Source organism: Schistocerca americana, chromosome 2 (genome assembly GCF_021461395.2).
Source record: "Schistocerca americana isolate TAMUIC-IGC-003095 chromosome 2, iqSchAmer2.1, whole genome shotgun sequence".
Lineage (NCBI taxonomy): Eukaryota > Metazoa > Arthropoda > Insecta > Orthoptera > Acrididae > Schistocerca > Schistocerca americana.
In genome coordinates this window covers 1025838020-1025854593 of record NC_060120.1, presented here as the reverse complement: position 1 = coordinate 1025854593, position 16574 = coordinate 1025838020, and the positions used below count along the sequence as shown (strand labels likewise).

The window sequence follows — 16574 nt, the reverse complement described above, 5'->3', positions numbered from 1 at the left end:
TTTCATCTTAAGGGCTTTGCATCGCAGATGAGAGGGTTTGGATTTCCAGCTCACCCTGTAGTTCTCTGCCTCTGAAATTCCCTTTTTTGTGCTGGCAATGTTGCACTCGCGAACTCTTTAGTTCTTCAGTGAGTTAAGCAACTGTCAACGCCTTATTTTTCGTCACAATCCTGTTCAGTGACCGTCTGCTATGAACACTTTACACACTTTCGTCAGCATCGTAACCCAGAGGATGATGATTTTTCGCTTTCCCTGTATGCGGCAGAAATCTTCGATATGGTGCCTCTTGCAAACCCGAACACTTCGGCTACCTTTGTTACGTAAAAACACACCGTGAGAGGACGAACAATTTGCTCATGTTCGAATTCACTTATCTCCGACATAACGCACACAGAACACTGCTCTGACCACGGCTGACAGCTGTAACGCACCGAGGACACTGCGAAGGTGGCATTGGTGGTGAAATAAGACAGCGCAATCTGCAGTTTTGGATATCATCCGCGCGCGTTCAAATATGCATTTCTCGTGGTGTTTCCATATTTTCGAGCAACGCCCGTATATTGGTTTAGCCGTACAAAATGGAGGATCATACCTTAATACTCTGATAGTGGCCTTTCTTTCAGCATTCCACGAGGTAAGGAAAGAGGTTGGGGGGGAGGGGGGGGGTGTCAATGGTACGAAGGAGCTGTTGAAGACGACTGGCATGGTATTGAATCACAATCATTTCCAAGTAGTTAGCAAGGGAACACGAAAAGAACAGAACACCATGATGAACTGTGGTGGTGATAATGCACGTTGTTCTCCACAGTAAGGAAAACGGTGGCGCGAGTCTACAGTTCCTCTTTCGCTTCGATCGGTTAGCCCGTCGCTGCTGTGGAAGCGGAGGACAGCTAGTGGTGGCTGTCCCAAGCCGAGCAGGCTGCCGACTCCAAGCCCACAGTGAGGCTTTGTGCGTGAGCCGTGGCAGTCAAAGACCGCGAACGGCGCCTTCAGTCGATTCCGGCACAGGAGAGGGGCACAAAAGCGCACGGAGCGCAGCTATATCTGGACGTAATCGATGCATGACTGCAGCCCTAGGAAGGAAATCCGACCACACATTCTTCCTGCCACGATCGTGAACAGATGTCTAAAAATTCTGAGCCTGGACTAAGAAATTTCTCTCGTTTGCGAAGTGCTGGAAAATGCGGAAGTCCGCTGTTAATATTACGCTATGGAGAATAAATGCTGTTTTTTGTTATGGTTTTAGGGCGCAAAACTGCTACGGTCATTAGCGCCCGGTCTGTGGCTTAGGAAAAAGTAAAAACCAAACTGGAAACTAGCAGCAATGGGAGCGAAACTCAAAAAACTGGAGAAACTAAAAAAGTGGGGAAACTAAAAAAACAGAAGGAAAGCTTAAAAACCATTATAGACGGGGGAGGGGGGGGGGGAGTTGTTTGTCCCCAAACAGAGCTTCAAATGACTGACATCTCACTGACACAAACTCGAGAACGCGATCGGCTGAGCGCGTGTAATCTGCTAAAATGGAAGATATGTCAGGCGACAGGTGTAGACGGGCGCGCAACGGAGTAAAATAGGGGCACTCGAGTGAAAGGTGTCTCACCGTCCACAGCTGAGAGCAGTGGGGATAAAGCGGGGGAGGATCACCACTTAAAAGATGTCGATGGCTAAAAAGGCAGTGCCCTATCCGGAGTCTAGTTAAAATTACCTCCTCCCGACGACGCGTTCGGGAGGAAGAGGTCCAAGCACAGGGAAGAGCTTTCACGTCCCGCAATTTATTATCGGGAAGTGTCGACCAACGTGCGTGCCATAAAAGAGCAACACAACGACATAAAACACTTCATAGATCGGCGAAGGGAACCATGCGAACAGCAGGTTGAATAAATGCTGTGCTTACTATTTATTTATCCATTTGGCTGTGTTTTTTACTTATCTGCTGTCGAATTCTAAGCAACACACTTTCATCTTCATCTTGAAGCACTGTGACAATGAGATCGACTTGACATACTACCGTTTGTACAATACAACGACCGAAATCTATAGCAAATAAACACACCCACAGCTGCCAACTTCACAGATTACTTATTTTCCTCACTTGACATCGTTAGAGCCATGGATCAAGGCAGTCCGTCAGCTGCACCATTTCCTGATTTCATACCCGCATTTGACTTAGTACCACACCTAGGCTTACTATCTAAAGTATCGTATAGAGTGTCAAGCGATATTTGTGAACTGGTTTCAGAGTTCTTGTTAGGAAGGGCTAAGCTTGGTGCAGACAATATTAAGAGAAGCATCGGTCTTTACGCATGTGTTGCATTTATCTATAATGCTGCCAAAAAAAAAAAAAAAAATCTTGATAAGATTTCAGATTGGTGCAAGATTGGCAACTTTCTTTAAATGTTCAGAAATGTAAAACTGCGCGCTCTACACGACGAGGAAACCTAATATTTTATGACCAGAATGTCAGTGAGCCACAGTAGTGATCGGTCGACTCGCAACTACCTTGGTCCAGCAATTTGGAATTATATTAAATCACAGAGGCTCAGGCGAAGGTAAAACAGGTGCTGTAAATTCAGGTCATTGAGAACACTAGGAAAATGCTTATCAGTCTACGAAGGACACTGCTTAAAAAATACTCCTAAGACCCATCCTAGACTAATGCTCAAGTGTGCGAGAACCGCACCAAATAGGACTAATGGGGGATATACTGTACGTATACCGAGGATGGCAATAGGAATGGTGACATTTATTTGGTCTCCGCGTTAGCATAACGGAGATGATGAAAGAACTGGAGGACTCCTGAAGACAGACGCACACGATCCTGTGAAATCCTACTTAGTTCCACAAAGGAACCGTGAATCATGAACCTAGCAATATACCGTGACCACCTCTGTATCGCTCACGTAGGGATCGCCAAGACAAGATCAATCATACCACGCATATAGGCGCTTAAGAAATCACTCTTACTGCGCTCCGTATGTGAACTGATCAGGGGAAAATGCCGTAAGTTGTATAATGGGAAGCATGCCACGCACTTCACAATAATTTTGGAGTATGGATGTCGATGCAGACTTCTGTTCACTGGTCTGGAGAAGGCAAGAGGGCGCTGCCTGCAACAGGAGCGAACTTAGTAAAGAACTGTGCACTTTACACTCGCACTTTGACCGGAAACAGTGACACGCCTACCGGTTGTAATCTACGTGGATTGTCCCAAGGACAAATAAAGTTGGTGGGACACACTTCCTCACTTCGAACACAGCACATCTTTTTTCGGAGAAATCCTAAACCGCACAACACGTACTGAAGCCAGAACTAACAGTTCGTGTAGGAGGAAAACGAGGTTAAAATTCGCGACGTCAAGAGATGCGAATTCACACGAAAGCTCACGCTATAGTATCAGAAATAACGCCGACTGACTGCATGGCAATGTTCAGATATTACACAGGGGAAATACTTCACGATTTCAGTTTAAGTTTCAGGAAGTGGGACTGCGTGTACAGTTTCTGAGTCAGTTTCGTGGAAGTCATACCAGTACGCAAATTCTACTAAACGCATACTCTTTTTCGTACTTTATCTCCGTGCAGTCCCATGTCTTACGTAACTGCGATGTCAAGCAATCACGTCCTTAAAATGTGTGGTCGGTCTTAGATGCTGACGATGAAATTACTGGAAACACTTGTTACGATTAAATTTTCCTTCAGACACCAAGTTAAACTACCCAGAAAAAAAATTAGGACCCGCTTCTTATTTTTCACTGTTGCCGCACGCAATCGCATTTACATGGAAAGCATCGTCCGTGGATGTGTTTAATTCGTGTGCCTCTTACACTCTTGCATCTGCGTGTACGGTCAGTTACTGATCTTTGACAACTTTGCCGCAGTCCGATATTCTGTTAGCCTACAACTTTACGTCAGTTCACCGAAACTAAAACAGCTGTAGTGCGTGTTCTAGAGCAGAAGATGATCATTAAATCTGAACTGTACGTGTTTCAATAGCGACAAATATTGGAACCGGCAGAGGAGCACCAATGAATCTAAACTACCGCCGACAATACGGATGCTGAAGTGGAAAGCTCTTAGTGGTCATAAAAACAGTTTTATTAGCCTTCTTATGAAGGTGATTATATTCTCACTTACGATACAACAGACGAACTTACAGTTTTCATCAAATCCGACCGGGATAGCCCAGCTTGTTCGTTGAGGTGCGTAAGTCACACTGGGGGCAGCACACGTTATCTCGGTTGCGAGATAAAATCCGAGATAAGAGCTATCTGCAATGCTATTGCTGCGGCAAACGTCATCTGTTTGATATGTGTTCGCTAAACCCTGATACAGAAATGAATCTTCATACGAGGAAGCAATATTCTACATGCAATTACTTTAGTAGTTAATCGTGCGCATCTGTCTCTTCTACGAGTACATAGCTTCACTTCTGTACTCCGTGTTGCATATGGCACTATGAACGAAGGAAAGGTGCTGCTAGCAAAGTTAACCACCTAAAAAACTGCTGCTGCCTACGTGTGTATATTCTGTTCTGCTAGTTGTACAAGGATTCTACAGATTTCTACTTTACTGCATAAACCAAGCGCAAAACCAAAATTTGTCAAAAATTATTAATCCATTATGTGAATAAATTCTGGAAATACGTCTACAGGTAAATCACATCGACCAAGTGACGACACGAAATAACTCCTTGAATTGTTGAACTCGCATTGGAGGTAGGAACTTGACAAAGATGCAAGAAAAATTTTAGGTGTAACTGGTTCTGTCACCAAAAACCTGTACGGGAAATTAAAAGAGTATTATTAACATAAGACCTTTCTTCCCGAAACATTAGTTTCTTAGTATAATTAGCATATACTCTTAATTCCGTGTTCAGTTTACATGTAACAGAAACCCAAAATACATCGGTAACGCCGGAAACGTGTGTGACCGATTGCACAACATATGTAATACGAGTAGTATGTTGTGGTGGAACGTTCGGCAGGCATCTGGCAGAAACATACCGTATCTAATACTGCAGGAGCGAAAACGCGTAAAAAACTGAAATGAAACTTAAGTTTCAAACCAAAATTATCGTACGTCGTATACAGTATCTTTCAGTGTACTGTAGTGATCGCATTCTCGATAGAGGGTTAAATGCTAAGCGGTAAAAAGTGATATCGTTTTGAAGCCCTTCATATAAAGGTACGTTTGAGGAGCGCCCTCAGTTTACAAATGTTTCCGTGCAAACGTACCGCGGCTATACTTGGATTTTAAGTGGAGCAAACTTCAAAGCGCTGTTCAACAAATCACGTTTAGGTTTTTCTTGGTCCTGCTGGACAGGTTCCTCTCGAAAAGAACATCTTGGCCAATTGAAATTTGTGCTTTCTCTCTAAGTAACTAGTTCGTTACACCATGGTTATTTTTTTTACCAATTTTTCTGTAGTTCAAAACTTCAAGTCGTCACAGGCGAAGCATATCTGCATATCTGCGAATCTGTTCGTCGAAGGCGATAAAGGTTGTGTGATGGAGCGGACTGGATAGGTTCAGTTAGTTTAAACAGTAGAAGCTATAACGGGTTTAGGACTCTGCTCCAACGTGCAGACCTGGTTGTTTGAGATGCGTCCCGGTAGAGAGACCGTTCTTATCAGCCAAAAACCCCAGCAGGCTGCGAGTGGGAAGAGGGGAATCCCAGTTGAGAATCTATGGGAGGGGACTTCCAGCATACGCCTGATAAGCAAGGCAACTCCCCCAAAAACCTTTGTTGGAACCGATGGATTGGGACTGTTTTAAAGTATTCCTGGAAATTAAAATTATTTAAATACGGAGGCTTTTTATTTAGCAAATTGCGAAGGTTAATTTGAGAAATCAGTACTTTATGTGACGGCTCCGCAGAAGTAAAAGAAGGGTGCAGCAATTGACTAAGACAAAGACATTATATATTTAATTGAGAATTAGTCTCTCTCTCTCTCTCTCTCTCACACACACACACACACACACACAGACAGACAGACAGACAGACAGAGAGAGAGAATTTTGAACAAGAAATAGACCACTCCAGTACTACTTTGCCGCTGCACTCATTTTTCACCTCTCTCAAAGAAAGGCATTGACAATGGCTAACCTTTATTTCACACTAATCATGCACCATCTATATACCTTCTATAATCAGCAAACATCCATTACTGCCTTTTCCTACGCTTTTAGTTCGCCGTGGCCAGAATTATAGACAAGAATAAAAGTAATGAAGTGATGCGTTTACGACCTTTTTACATTACCGAAACAAACGTCTGCTTCGAATTAGGTCTAAGGGGAAACTGTAAGGACGTCTTCCATGTTTTCCGAACTGCGTATTGGTTAAGTACAAATTCTATGCCACATTTCATGCAGGATGTCCCGTCAGAATCTTTCAAGGTGTCTGGCATGTATCCCAACCGTCCAAATCACGTTTAGCACCTCAATTAGGAAAGCCCTTCGTGTCACATCTTTAACTGTGTCTTGCCTTACACGTATACATTCTTAAGATTACACGGCAATTAAAGAATAAACCTGTGTTACAGTGATGTTTGCGTCCCAATAACCGTTACACCACGTAAATTATCAGTAGATGCCGGAAACAAACACTAAAATCAGACACTAAAATCCTACCACATGTTTCGAAGCCGTAGCTTTATCTTCAGGCGACAAAATCAATGACTTCGTCAGCATCGAAAATCGTCACCTAACGAAACCAGGGCTCCGTAACCGTCCGTGATACATACATAAATTTTAGGGCGGGGTACCTATTTTTATTTATTTGTTTGCTAATTTGTAGCTCTACATGCAATCACTGACACAGCTTTCACACACATGGTGATGTCTAAATAAACGCTGTATGGCTGTGTTGGAATAGGCGTTTAGATATCATGCATTTCATCAGCTATGCAAACAGATTCTCATTTGCCCTCATGAGGCTGAATGACAGCTGTTTCCGGGCCCTCTCATCACAAAAATATCCAAGAGACTCACTGAGAATCGAGTCCCAGACCTCCGCACCAGTTAGTCACAAATACGTTGAATGGAAACTACTTTTTGTACAACTCAGTGGGCAGATGGATGTTAGGAAGATTAGTTCGATCTCAAAAGCCAACAACAAAAATTTGAACGCATTCAGTGGAATCATAAGGGGCTGCTACGCAAAGGCCATTAAAGCAGCTGCAATGCTGTCCTTTGAACACGGGATGGAACTTATGGAATACAATCCCAGTTTTGGCTAGAAGAGTTTTGGTCAGCTTGTGGATGGAGAGACTTTAGATACGCTCTCGTTATTTGGGCTATGTTCTGAACGAATTGCAGAAACTAGAAGCGATATACGCATTTTGTTACTACACTGCAGATATCAGGTTGTTGTTTGCTGCTAGTCAGCTAAGTTTAAATAATTACTATTAAGTGCACCTTCTCCATTTCGGTTCATGCACGACACTGAATATCACAAATCAAATTCATCAGCTTTCTCATAACCCACGCCGAATTGCTCGTAGCGTTCCCCCAAATATTTCACAGAGAATAGACACTCAAAACAGTGATCGGGTTGCCTAACATACAACAAATATCGAGTGGAAGGTACCATAATTACCATGTACTTCTATTTCAGCTCACGCTCGCATGTAGCTCCATCCTGGCCCCCTCCCGAACGCCGCTGCGCCACTGACCACTTGTGTACGAAAACAAGACGCCAGCAGAAGATTGATCGGCTAAGAACGAACGAGGCGTGCCGCGGCGGTGAAATTCCTTCCATCAGAGAGATTGCACACGTCCACCAACGTACCACGTACCACAACACAGGCAGCTCAACCGGGACACTACAGGCGGCAGACCTGGGTATTGCCGTCATCCTGCGATGTGTGTGAAACGTCCTGACCGAGTCCTCGAAAACCTACGCACTTCTCACTGTGCTCTCAGAAAGTAAGCTATCTAGCAAAATCTACCCTCCTCAACAGTAACAGTACCTAGGGAAATCAGATCAAACTCTGCAACAATATCCATCAACCTTTAAAGCTATAAAGCTGCTGATACAGTATTAGATTACGTTATGCTATTCCCCATAAGAGTTAAGCGAACCATCATTGATATATACGATTTCATGAGTCATGGGAACTATGGTATATCTTGGGATAAATCGACATGAGAAATCCACGATGTTCACTGAACCGTCAAGGCAGTGTGTATATGAAAGCCAACACAAAATTTGGTACCAGTAAAGGAGGTTATGGTAAAAGTTGAAATGAAACACATCCACTGGAATTCTGTGTAAATTCTTCGTGCACGAGTACAAAGGCATTAAGAATGAGTCAAAATATACTAATATGGTTCAAAATGGTCCTCCGGTGCATAGGCACAGCGTTGGCAATGACGGGGGAGGCGCTGAATGTCACTGGCATTGCCATCAACGTATGCCCCCTGCCGCCAAAAAACCGTGAGGACATTCGCCCAGTCTGCACAGCGCCTGCCAAGCAATGGTTTCCTCAGTTACGGACTGGGGCGGCAGTCCGACGGACTGGGGCGGCAGTCCGACGGACTGGGGCGGCAGTCCGACGGACTGGGGCGGCAGTCCGACGGACTGGGGCGGCAGTCCGACGGACTGGGGCGGCAGTCCGACGGACTGGGGCGGCAGTCCGACGGACTGGGGCGGCAGTCCGACGGACTGGGGCGGCAGTCCGACGGACTGGGGCGGCAGTCCGACGGACTGGGGCGGCAGTCCGACGGACTGGGGCGGCAGTCCGACGGACTGGGGCGGCAGTCCGACGGACTGGGGCGGCAGTCCGACGGACTGGGGCGGCAGTCCGACGGACTGGGGCGGCAGTCCGACGGACTGGGGCGGCAGTCCGACGGACTGGGGCGGCAGTCCGACGGACTGGGGCGGCAGTCCGACGGACTGGGGCGGCAGTCCGACGGACTGGGGCGGCAGTCCGACGGACTGGGGCGGCAGTCCGACGGACTGGGGCGGCAGTCCGACGGACTGGGGCGGCAGTCCGACGGACTGGGGCGGCAGTCCGACGGACTGGGGCGGCAGTCCGACGGACTGGGGCGGCAGTCCGACGGACTGGGGCGGCAGTCCGACGGACTGGGGCGGCAGTCCGACGGACTGGGGCGGCAGTCCGACGGACTGGGGCGGCAGTCCGACGGACTGGGGCGGCAGTCCGACGGACTGGGGCGGCAGTCCGACGGACTGGGGCGGCAGTCCGACGGACTGGGGCGGCAGTCCGACGGACTGGGGCGGCAGTCCGACGGACTGGGTTGGTTGGTTGGTTGTTTGAGATTAAAGGGACCAAACAGCAAGGTCATCAGTCCCTTGTTTCAAATAGACTCCATTCTGCTAACGGGACATCTCAGTATAGTCAGAAAAATAAAACGGATAAAGGGGAAACGTAAAAGGGCAGTCACGTTGTCATTAGTAAAAACAAATGAGGGAAGTTGGCAAGAGAACGAACCCAACACTATGCTGAAACAGCATAGGCAAGACCACCTGTGACTTAAAAGGTACAACTGCTATAATGCAGAAAGTACGTATGGGAATAGAAAAACTAACCAAGCCTTAAAAGGAAGGGGTAAAAACAGAGTAAAAGGGAAAGAAAAGAGAATTCCGGTCAGGGAGGTGAATCGGGAATCTCTGAACACTGCCTACAGTGGGAGACACCCAAACACTCACCGCCCTGCCCCAACACCAGAGGGAGATTAAAAACTTTAAAACTGAGAATAAAAACCACTCTCCCAGAGGAAATCTAGAACCAGAGAGACCATCCGGGAATCGTCAGCCAACATCAAAGGTAAAGTGTGGGGAGTCTGTACTTAGCACGCAGAGCCAAAAGAAGGGGGCATTCAACCAAAATGTGGGCCACTGACTGGAAGGCTCCACAACCACATAGCGGGGGTGGCTCATCACGCAAAAGGAAACCATGGGTCAGCCTGGTATGGCCAATGCGGAGACGACACAGTGTGGTCGAGTCCTTGCGGGAGAGGCTAAAGGAAGAACGCCATGGGCCTGTATTCACCTTAATGGCACGAAGTTTATTAGACAGTGGAGTAGCCTCCCAAGAATTGGCCCATGACTGTGCAAAATGGGATTTGATGTGAAGCCGTAAATCCGCTGCAGGAGGGGTTACAGAAAACGGGGGGTAAGTAACTGCTCCCCCAGCCAAACGATCAGCGAGCTCATTACCCGGGATACCCACATGGCCCGGGACCCATAGGAAGTCAATGGAACAAGCAGCACGGTGAAGATCAGCGAGATGGTCATGGATGGCAGAGACCAAGGGATGGCGCGAAAAACACCGGTCAATAGCAAGAAGGCCACTCATCGAGTCCGTACATAACAAAACGCGGTTGTGTTGGGATTGTTTAATAAAGGTAAGGGCCCGGGAAATTGCCATCAATTCCGCAGTAAACACCCCACATGAGGGTGGCAGTAGATGATTTTCCGTTCCAACAAAGGACGTGAAGGCATACCCAACATGATCAGCAGATTTAGAGCCATCAGTGTAAAAAACAACAGCATCCCGAAACTCCCATAAAATTTGGCGGAAAAAGGAACGGAACACCACCGGGGGGATGGAATCTTTCGGACCGCGGCGGAGATCCATCCGAATTCGAGGCCGAGGAACTAACCAAGGAGGGGTGGAGGGGAGGGAGCGAGGAAGACAGGACAAAGAAGGAAGCCGAAAATCACGGGTAAGAGACGCAAGGCGCAGCCCAACCGGTAAACCCGCCCGAGGGCGGGAGTCAGGCGGGCGACGTCCATGGTCTGGGAATAGGATAGAATAGGAAGGATGAGCGGGAGAAGAACGGATAGTAAGGGCATAAGACACCAGAAGCTGGGACCGCCGAACAGAAAGGGGGGGGATCCCAGCTTCAACCAGGAGACTATCAACAGGGCTAGTAGGGAAGGCACCGGTGGCCAAACGGATACCACGATGGTGGACTGGATCCAGCACGTGCAGCGTGGAAGGAGCAGCTGAACCATAAACTTGACAACCATAGTCCAAACGTGACAGAACTAGAGCACGATAAAGACGGAGGAGGAGGGAACGGTCCGCACCCCAGGAGGAGTGGGCAAGGAAGCGAAGGACATTGAGTTTACGGAAACATCCTACCTTCAGGAGTCTGATATGGGGCAGCCAAGTGAGCTTGTTGTCGAAAAGAAGACCTAGGAAACGAAACTGTGGAACCACAGGCAATCTTTGTGCAGCGAGATAGAGCTCTGGATCAGGGTGGACCGTAGTACGTCGACAGAAGTGGACCACCCGCGATTTTAACGGAGAGAATTGAAACCCGTGGGAGAGGGTCCATGCAGAGGCACGCCGTATAGCCACCTGGAGCTGCCGTTCTGCAGATGGCATCGAGGAGGAACTAACCCAAATGCAGAAATCATCCACATACAGGGCAGGGGCGACCAAGGGACCGACAGAGGCCACAAGTCCATCGATAGCAATGAGGAAAAGAAGGACACTCAAGACAGAACCCTGTGGGATGCCCGTCTCCTGGGTCCGTGGAGAACTAAAAGCAGTACCAACTCGAACTCTGAATGACCGATGGATCAGGAACTGGCGGATAAAAATCGGGAGTGGGCCCCGAAGACCCCACTGATGAAGGGTTAGTAAGATGTGATGGCGCCAGGCCGTGTCATAGGCCTTGCGAAGGTCAAAAAACACTGCAACCAAATGGCGGCGCTGGGAAAAAGCCTGCCGAACTGTGGATTCCAAGCGAAGCAAATGATCGATTGGAGATCGTCCCTCTCGAAAGCCACACTGGTAAGGGGACAATAGATCCCGAGATTCGAGGACCCAAGTGAGCCGACGGGCTACCAGCCGTTCAAGTAACTTACAACCAACATTGGTCAAACTAATTGGCCGATAGCTGTCAACAGATAGGGGGTTCTGACCAGGCTTAAGGACAGGAACCACAATGCTATCCCTCCACTGAGAAGGGAAGTCACCCTGGAGCCAGATACGGTTAAACACCCGAAGAAGATGGTGCCGTTGTGGAGCACTGAGATGTTGAAGCAGCTGGTTATGAATGGAATCTGGGCCAGGAGCTGTATCATGAGAAGCAGATAGAGCAGAAAGAAATTCCCATTCAGTGAAAGGTTCGTTGTAAGATTCTGACTCACAAGTGGTGAAACATAAGGTGACAGCTTCAGCCTGCTGTTTTTGATGAAGGAAAGCAGCTGGATAGGAGGCCGATGCTGATGCCACTGCAAAATGGGTCGCAAGATGTTCTGCAAGAACTAATGGGTCCGTACAAATGCCATCTGGGAGGTGAAGGCCTGGGAGGGTGGACTGCCGATGGCAACCTTGGAGAGAGCGAAGTGTAGCCCATACCCGTGACAGAGGGACAGTGGAACCAAGGGAAGAAACGAATCGTTCCCAACATATCCGCTTGCTCTGTTTGATTAAATAACGGGCTTTAGCGCGAAGGCGCTTAAAGGTAGAAAGGCTGGCTACAGATGGGTGCCTCTTAAAGTGTTGCAAAGCTCGACGGCGATCACGGATGGCAATGGCAATGGCCGTACTCCACCACGGGACTTGCCGACGACGAAATTGTCCAGATGAGCGCGGGACAGCAAGGTTAGCAGCGCGAACAATCGCGTCAGACACGTCACGTAGGACGTCATCAATACAACCCGACAAAGAGGGAGAAAACTCGACCTGTGCAGTATATAGAGGCCAATCGGCGCGGTGGAAAGACCAACGAGGTAACCTCTCCATCGGGGAGCGGGAAGGGAGCGTGATAATCAACGGGAAATGGTCACTATCACAAAGGTCGTCGTGTGGCGACCAGTGTAATGAAGGGAGGAGAGAGGGAGAAGAAAGAGAAAGATCAATGGCAGAAAAGGTACCATGACCAGCACTGAAATGAGTAGGGGAGCCATCATTAAGAAGGCACAGGTCGTGGTCTGCAATAAATTGGTCGATAAGAAGACCTCGTCTAGATGGAAAGGCACTGCCCCACAAAGGATGATGAGCATTAAAATCCCCAAGGAGGAGGAAGGGAGGAGGAAGTTGCTGAAGAAGGGTGGTTAAGGCAGCAGGTGTAAGAGTCCTGTCAGGAGGGAGATAAAGATTGCATACTGTGACTGCAGAGTCTAAGTGGACCCTAACAGCAACTGCTTCCAATGTAGTTTGGAGAGGAATCCACGTGCTAGCAATGTCTGTACGGACCAACGTACAAACGCCACCAGAAGCCCGCAAGGGTCCGACCCGATTTCGACAGAAAACACGGAACCCACGGAGGGTCGGTGAGTGAGCATCAGTAAAATGAGATTCCTGGAGAACCACACAAGCTGCTGAGTAGGACGAAAGAAGGGATTTCAATTCCGGAAGGTGACGATAGTAGCCATTACAATTCCATTGGAGAACCACAGAACGATGGTTTAAATGAGGGCTGAACACGCTAAATCCAGTCATACCGCCGGGTCCCCACCTGTCACCGACAAGGAGGGGGCGACATCCATAAACGACAGGTCAGAATCCGGTTGTGAAGCCGGGGAAGGGACCTCCGGTGACACCAGAGGCTCTTTGTCCCGGGACTTATGTTTCTTCTTCTTTTCAGGCTGAGATCGAGGAGGGCTGTGTGGCATAATGGAGCCAGCTGCAGCAAGATCAGGAACAGAAAGAGACCGGGCGACCTGGGGGCCGATAGACCGCGGCTCTCGCGGTCGCCGCGCTGCAGCAGACCTTTGACCTGGAAGGTGCCGGGAAGGGGCATCCCGGGAGAGGCGCCCTTGACCGGCAGACGCCGAAGGAGTGGGACACTTGTCCGGCTGGGGAGGGGGAGCGGCGCCCAGAGGAGAAGGTGTGGGAGCCGCAGGGGAGGGGGGAAGGAGAGGGGTCCGGGACGGGGGTAAGGAAGGGGGAGGAAGGGATGAAGATGTAACCAAGGCGTAACTAGATGTCATGGACACAGGGTGCAATCGTGCATATTTCTTACGGGCCTCTGTGTAGCTTAAACGATCAAGAGACTTATACTCCTGTATCTTTTTTTCTTTCTTATAGACTGGGCAATCTGCTGAACGTGGAGAATGACTACCATGACAATTTACACATACAGGAGGGGGAACACAGGGACTCCCCTCATGGAGTGGACGTCCACAGTCACCACAGAGAGGGTCCTGGGTACAGCGAGAAGACATGTGGCCAAAACGCAAGCACTTAAAACACCGCATAGGAGGTGGGATGTACGGCTTCACATCACAGCGATAGACCATAATCTTAACTTTCTCAGGAAGGGTATCCCCTTCAAAGGCCAGGATAAAGGCACCAGTATCAATACGATTATCTTTAGGACCCTTCTGAACACGCCGAACAAAGTGAACACCCCGCCGTCCGAGATTGTCCCGAAGTTCCTCATCAGTTTGAAGGATGAGGTCTCTGTGAAAAATCACACCTTGTACCATATTTAGAGACTGGTGAGGGGTAATGGACACGGGAATTGTGCCAAGATGGGTACAGGCACGAAGGGCCGCAGATTGGGCAGCAGAAACAGTTTTTATCAGTAATGAACCCGACCGCATCTTGCTCAGGGAGTCCACTTCGCCGAACTTGTCTTCAATGTGTTCCACAAAGAATAAAGGTTTGACACCGGTGAAAGTATCTCCATCAGTCCTGGTGCAAACTAGATAACGGGGGAAAGGTTTTGCCCCTAGACGACGGGCCTGACCCTCCTCCCAGGGGGTAGCCACGGAAGGGAAGGCCGAAGGGGCAAGAGAAGCAGCACTTGAGGAATCAGTACCACGCAGAGAGACGGCCGCAGAAGAGCGGCCAGAGGTTTGGACCCTTATGCGTTTCATCTGCATAGCGTCCGCCCTGATACCACCCACTCCGATCAGGGGCTCTCCTCACGGGCGCCACCCAGCCACAGCAAGGGCCGTCTGGCACGGCGGCCATTGCCGGGAGTTCCGATGCTCCAGGATGACGAGCAACCACTCCAAGGCATGCATGAGGAGGTCACAGCTCAGGTATCAGAAGTGTGATCCCTGTGTGTTCAGGGGGCTCAACCAAAAGGGTACATAGCGACCCCACCACACGGGCTGGCTACCGTGCTGGCTATGCACCCTAGCATCAGACAACGACGTAGAAGAAAAGGTGGAATATACTAGGAGGGCACACGTCGGAGACACTAGGTAAGGTGCTCTTCCCCAAATGGCTCACACTACGGAAAGAGAAATTTTGGAATGGAGGTCAAACCCCAGAGGGGGACCAAGGAATGCCAAAAGGAGGAGATGATTACGCAACAAAGCCAGAGTGTAAAACCAACAGAACCAGGAGGATAGCGGGGGCCAACATAAGCAAGGACACCAATAGAGGGAGAGGAGAGGGCGAGGGGAAAGGGGTATGGAGGGGAAAGGAGGGGAAGGGAAAGGAAATGCAGCCCGGGAGAGAAAGAAGGCTGCAATGGCTCGGGGCCCCGTGCTCGCCACGCACGTATCCACGAAAGAGTTGTGGACCCCCTGGGGCGGCAGTCCGACGGACTGGGGCGGCAGTCCGACGGACTGGGGCGGCAGTCCGACGGACTGGGGCGGCAGTCCGACGGACTGGGGCGGCAGTCCGACGGACTGGGGCGGCAGTCCGACGGACTGGGGTGAGTAGCTTGGGTGTGGGAGGATCCATCTAGTAGTATGGCCAGCCTCAACCTTAATGTTCCCGGCGCTGGTACAGAGACATCCCCGCATGTGGTCGCAATCTGTCTGATTTCTGAAGTGAGCTTTCGAATGTATTTACTGCAGTTACGGCGATGGCACACGTGTGCTCGGTATACCATTGATGACACGTCTTATGGAATGACCCTAAACGTTCCTAAACTCAGTGCGCTTCCAGCGGTGGTAGCTTGAGGTTTGTATCTCTGCTACTTTGCTTTCTGTGACGTGCTAAAATACGCGCTGCAATAGAAAATCCCGCCACTTGGGAGGTGCATTATGTTGCGTTCTATTTCTGTTGGGGAAAAAACTGAAAACCAACTTAAATTTACCGCGACCTCTGTGGTGTGCACGGGAAAGGAATAATGAAAGAAAGCCTACTGAGGCAATGGTGCACGGATCGGAAAAATGACCGTACCGGTATTCACTATGAGCACGGCGGTGGTACACCTAGTCTTGTGGCTGACGAACTGGTGGACGAAAATCGACGACAAAATTCGTGAAAATCGTTTCACGACTAGGAAACTTTCGCAACATTTCACGAGTTAGATGCATGTAACTCTGGCGGAGAAACTTTGTTACCACAAATTTTGTGGTACGTTGGTTCCCAAAATCCTAACGTAAGACCGTAGAAAACAGACTGGCAACAGCATTGACCTTTCTGGAAGATTACGATAAAAATGGTAACAAAATTATCGACCGAATCGTAACTGGGGACGAGACTTTGGTGAAGCATGTCATGTGTGAAACAATAAGGGAGTCGATGGAATGGGAACACACAAATTCTCCCAAGAAACCAAGGAAGGGTTTTCAAATGCTGTCACAGCAAGGAAGATCATGCTACTGTCTTTTGGGACTAACGGAATCATTCCCGTTGGTTTCCTTGAACGTGGCGCAACATTTGACTCAGACAGGTGTTGTCAAAC

General features: G+C 48.9%; 2 protein-coding genes across 4 annotated transcripts in view; one reads left to right on the top strand and one right to left on the bottom strand.

The window, feature by feature from the left end:
* LOC124596407 (PRL-1 phosphatase) overlaps positions 1 to 16574 on the bottom strand; it is a 627938-nt gene that overhangs the window by 47314 nt on the left and 564050 nt on the right. The gene's annotated exons all lie outside the window — the stretch shown is intronic.
* LOC124594645 (transcription elongation factor SPT5-like) lies at positions 8474 to 9274 on the top strand. The gene has a single exon (XM_047133013.1). The coding sequence runs from the start codon at positions 8474 to 8476 to the stop codon at positions 9272 to 9274; it is 801 nt and encodes a 266-aa protein (XP_046988969.1).

Excerpts from the sequence above, each read along its gene's own strand:
- LOC124594645 (XM_047133013.1), top strand. The coding sequence starts at position 8,474 with ATGGTTTCCTCAGTTACGGACTGGGGCGGCAGTCCGACGGACTGGGGC.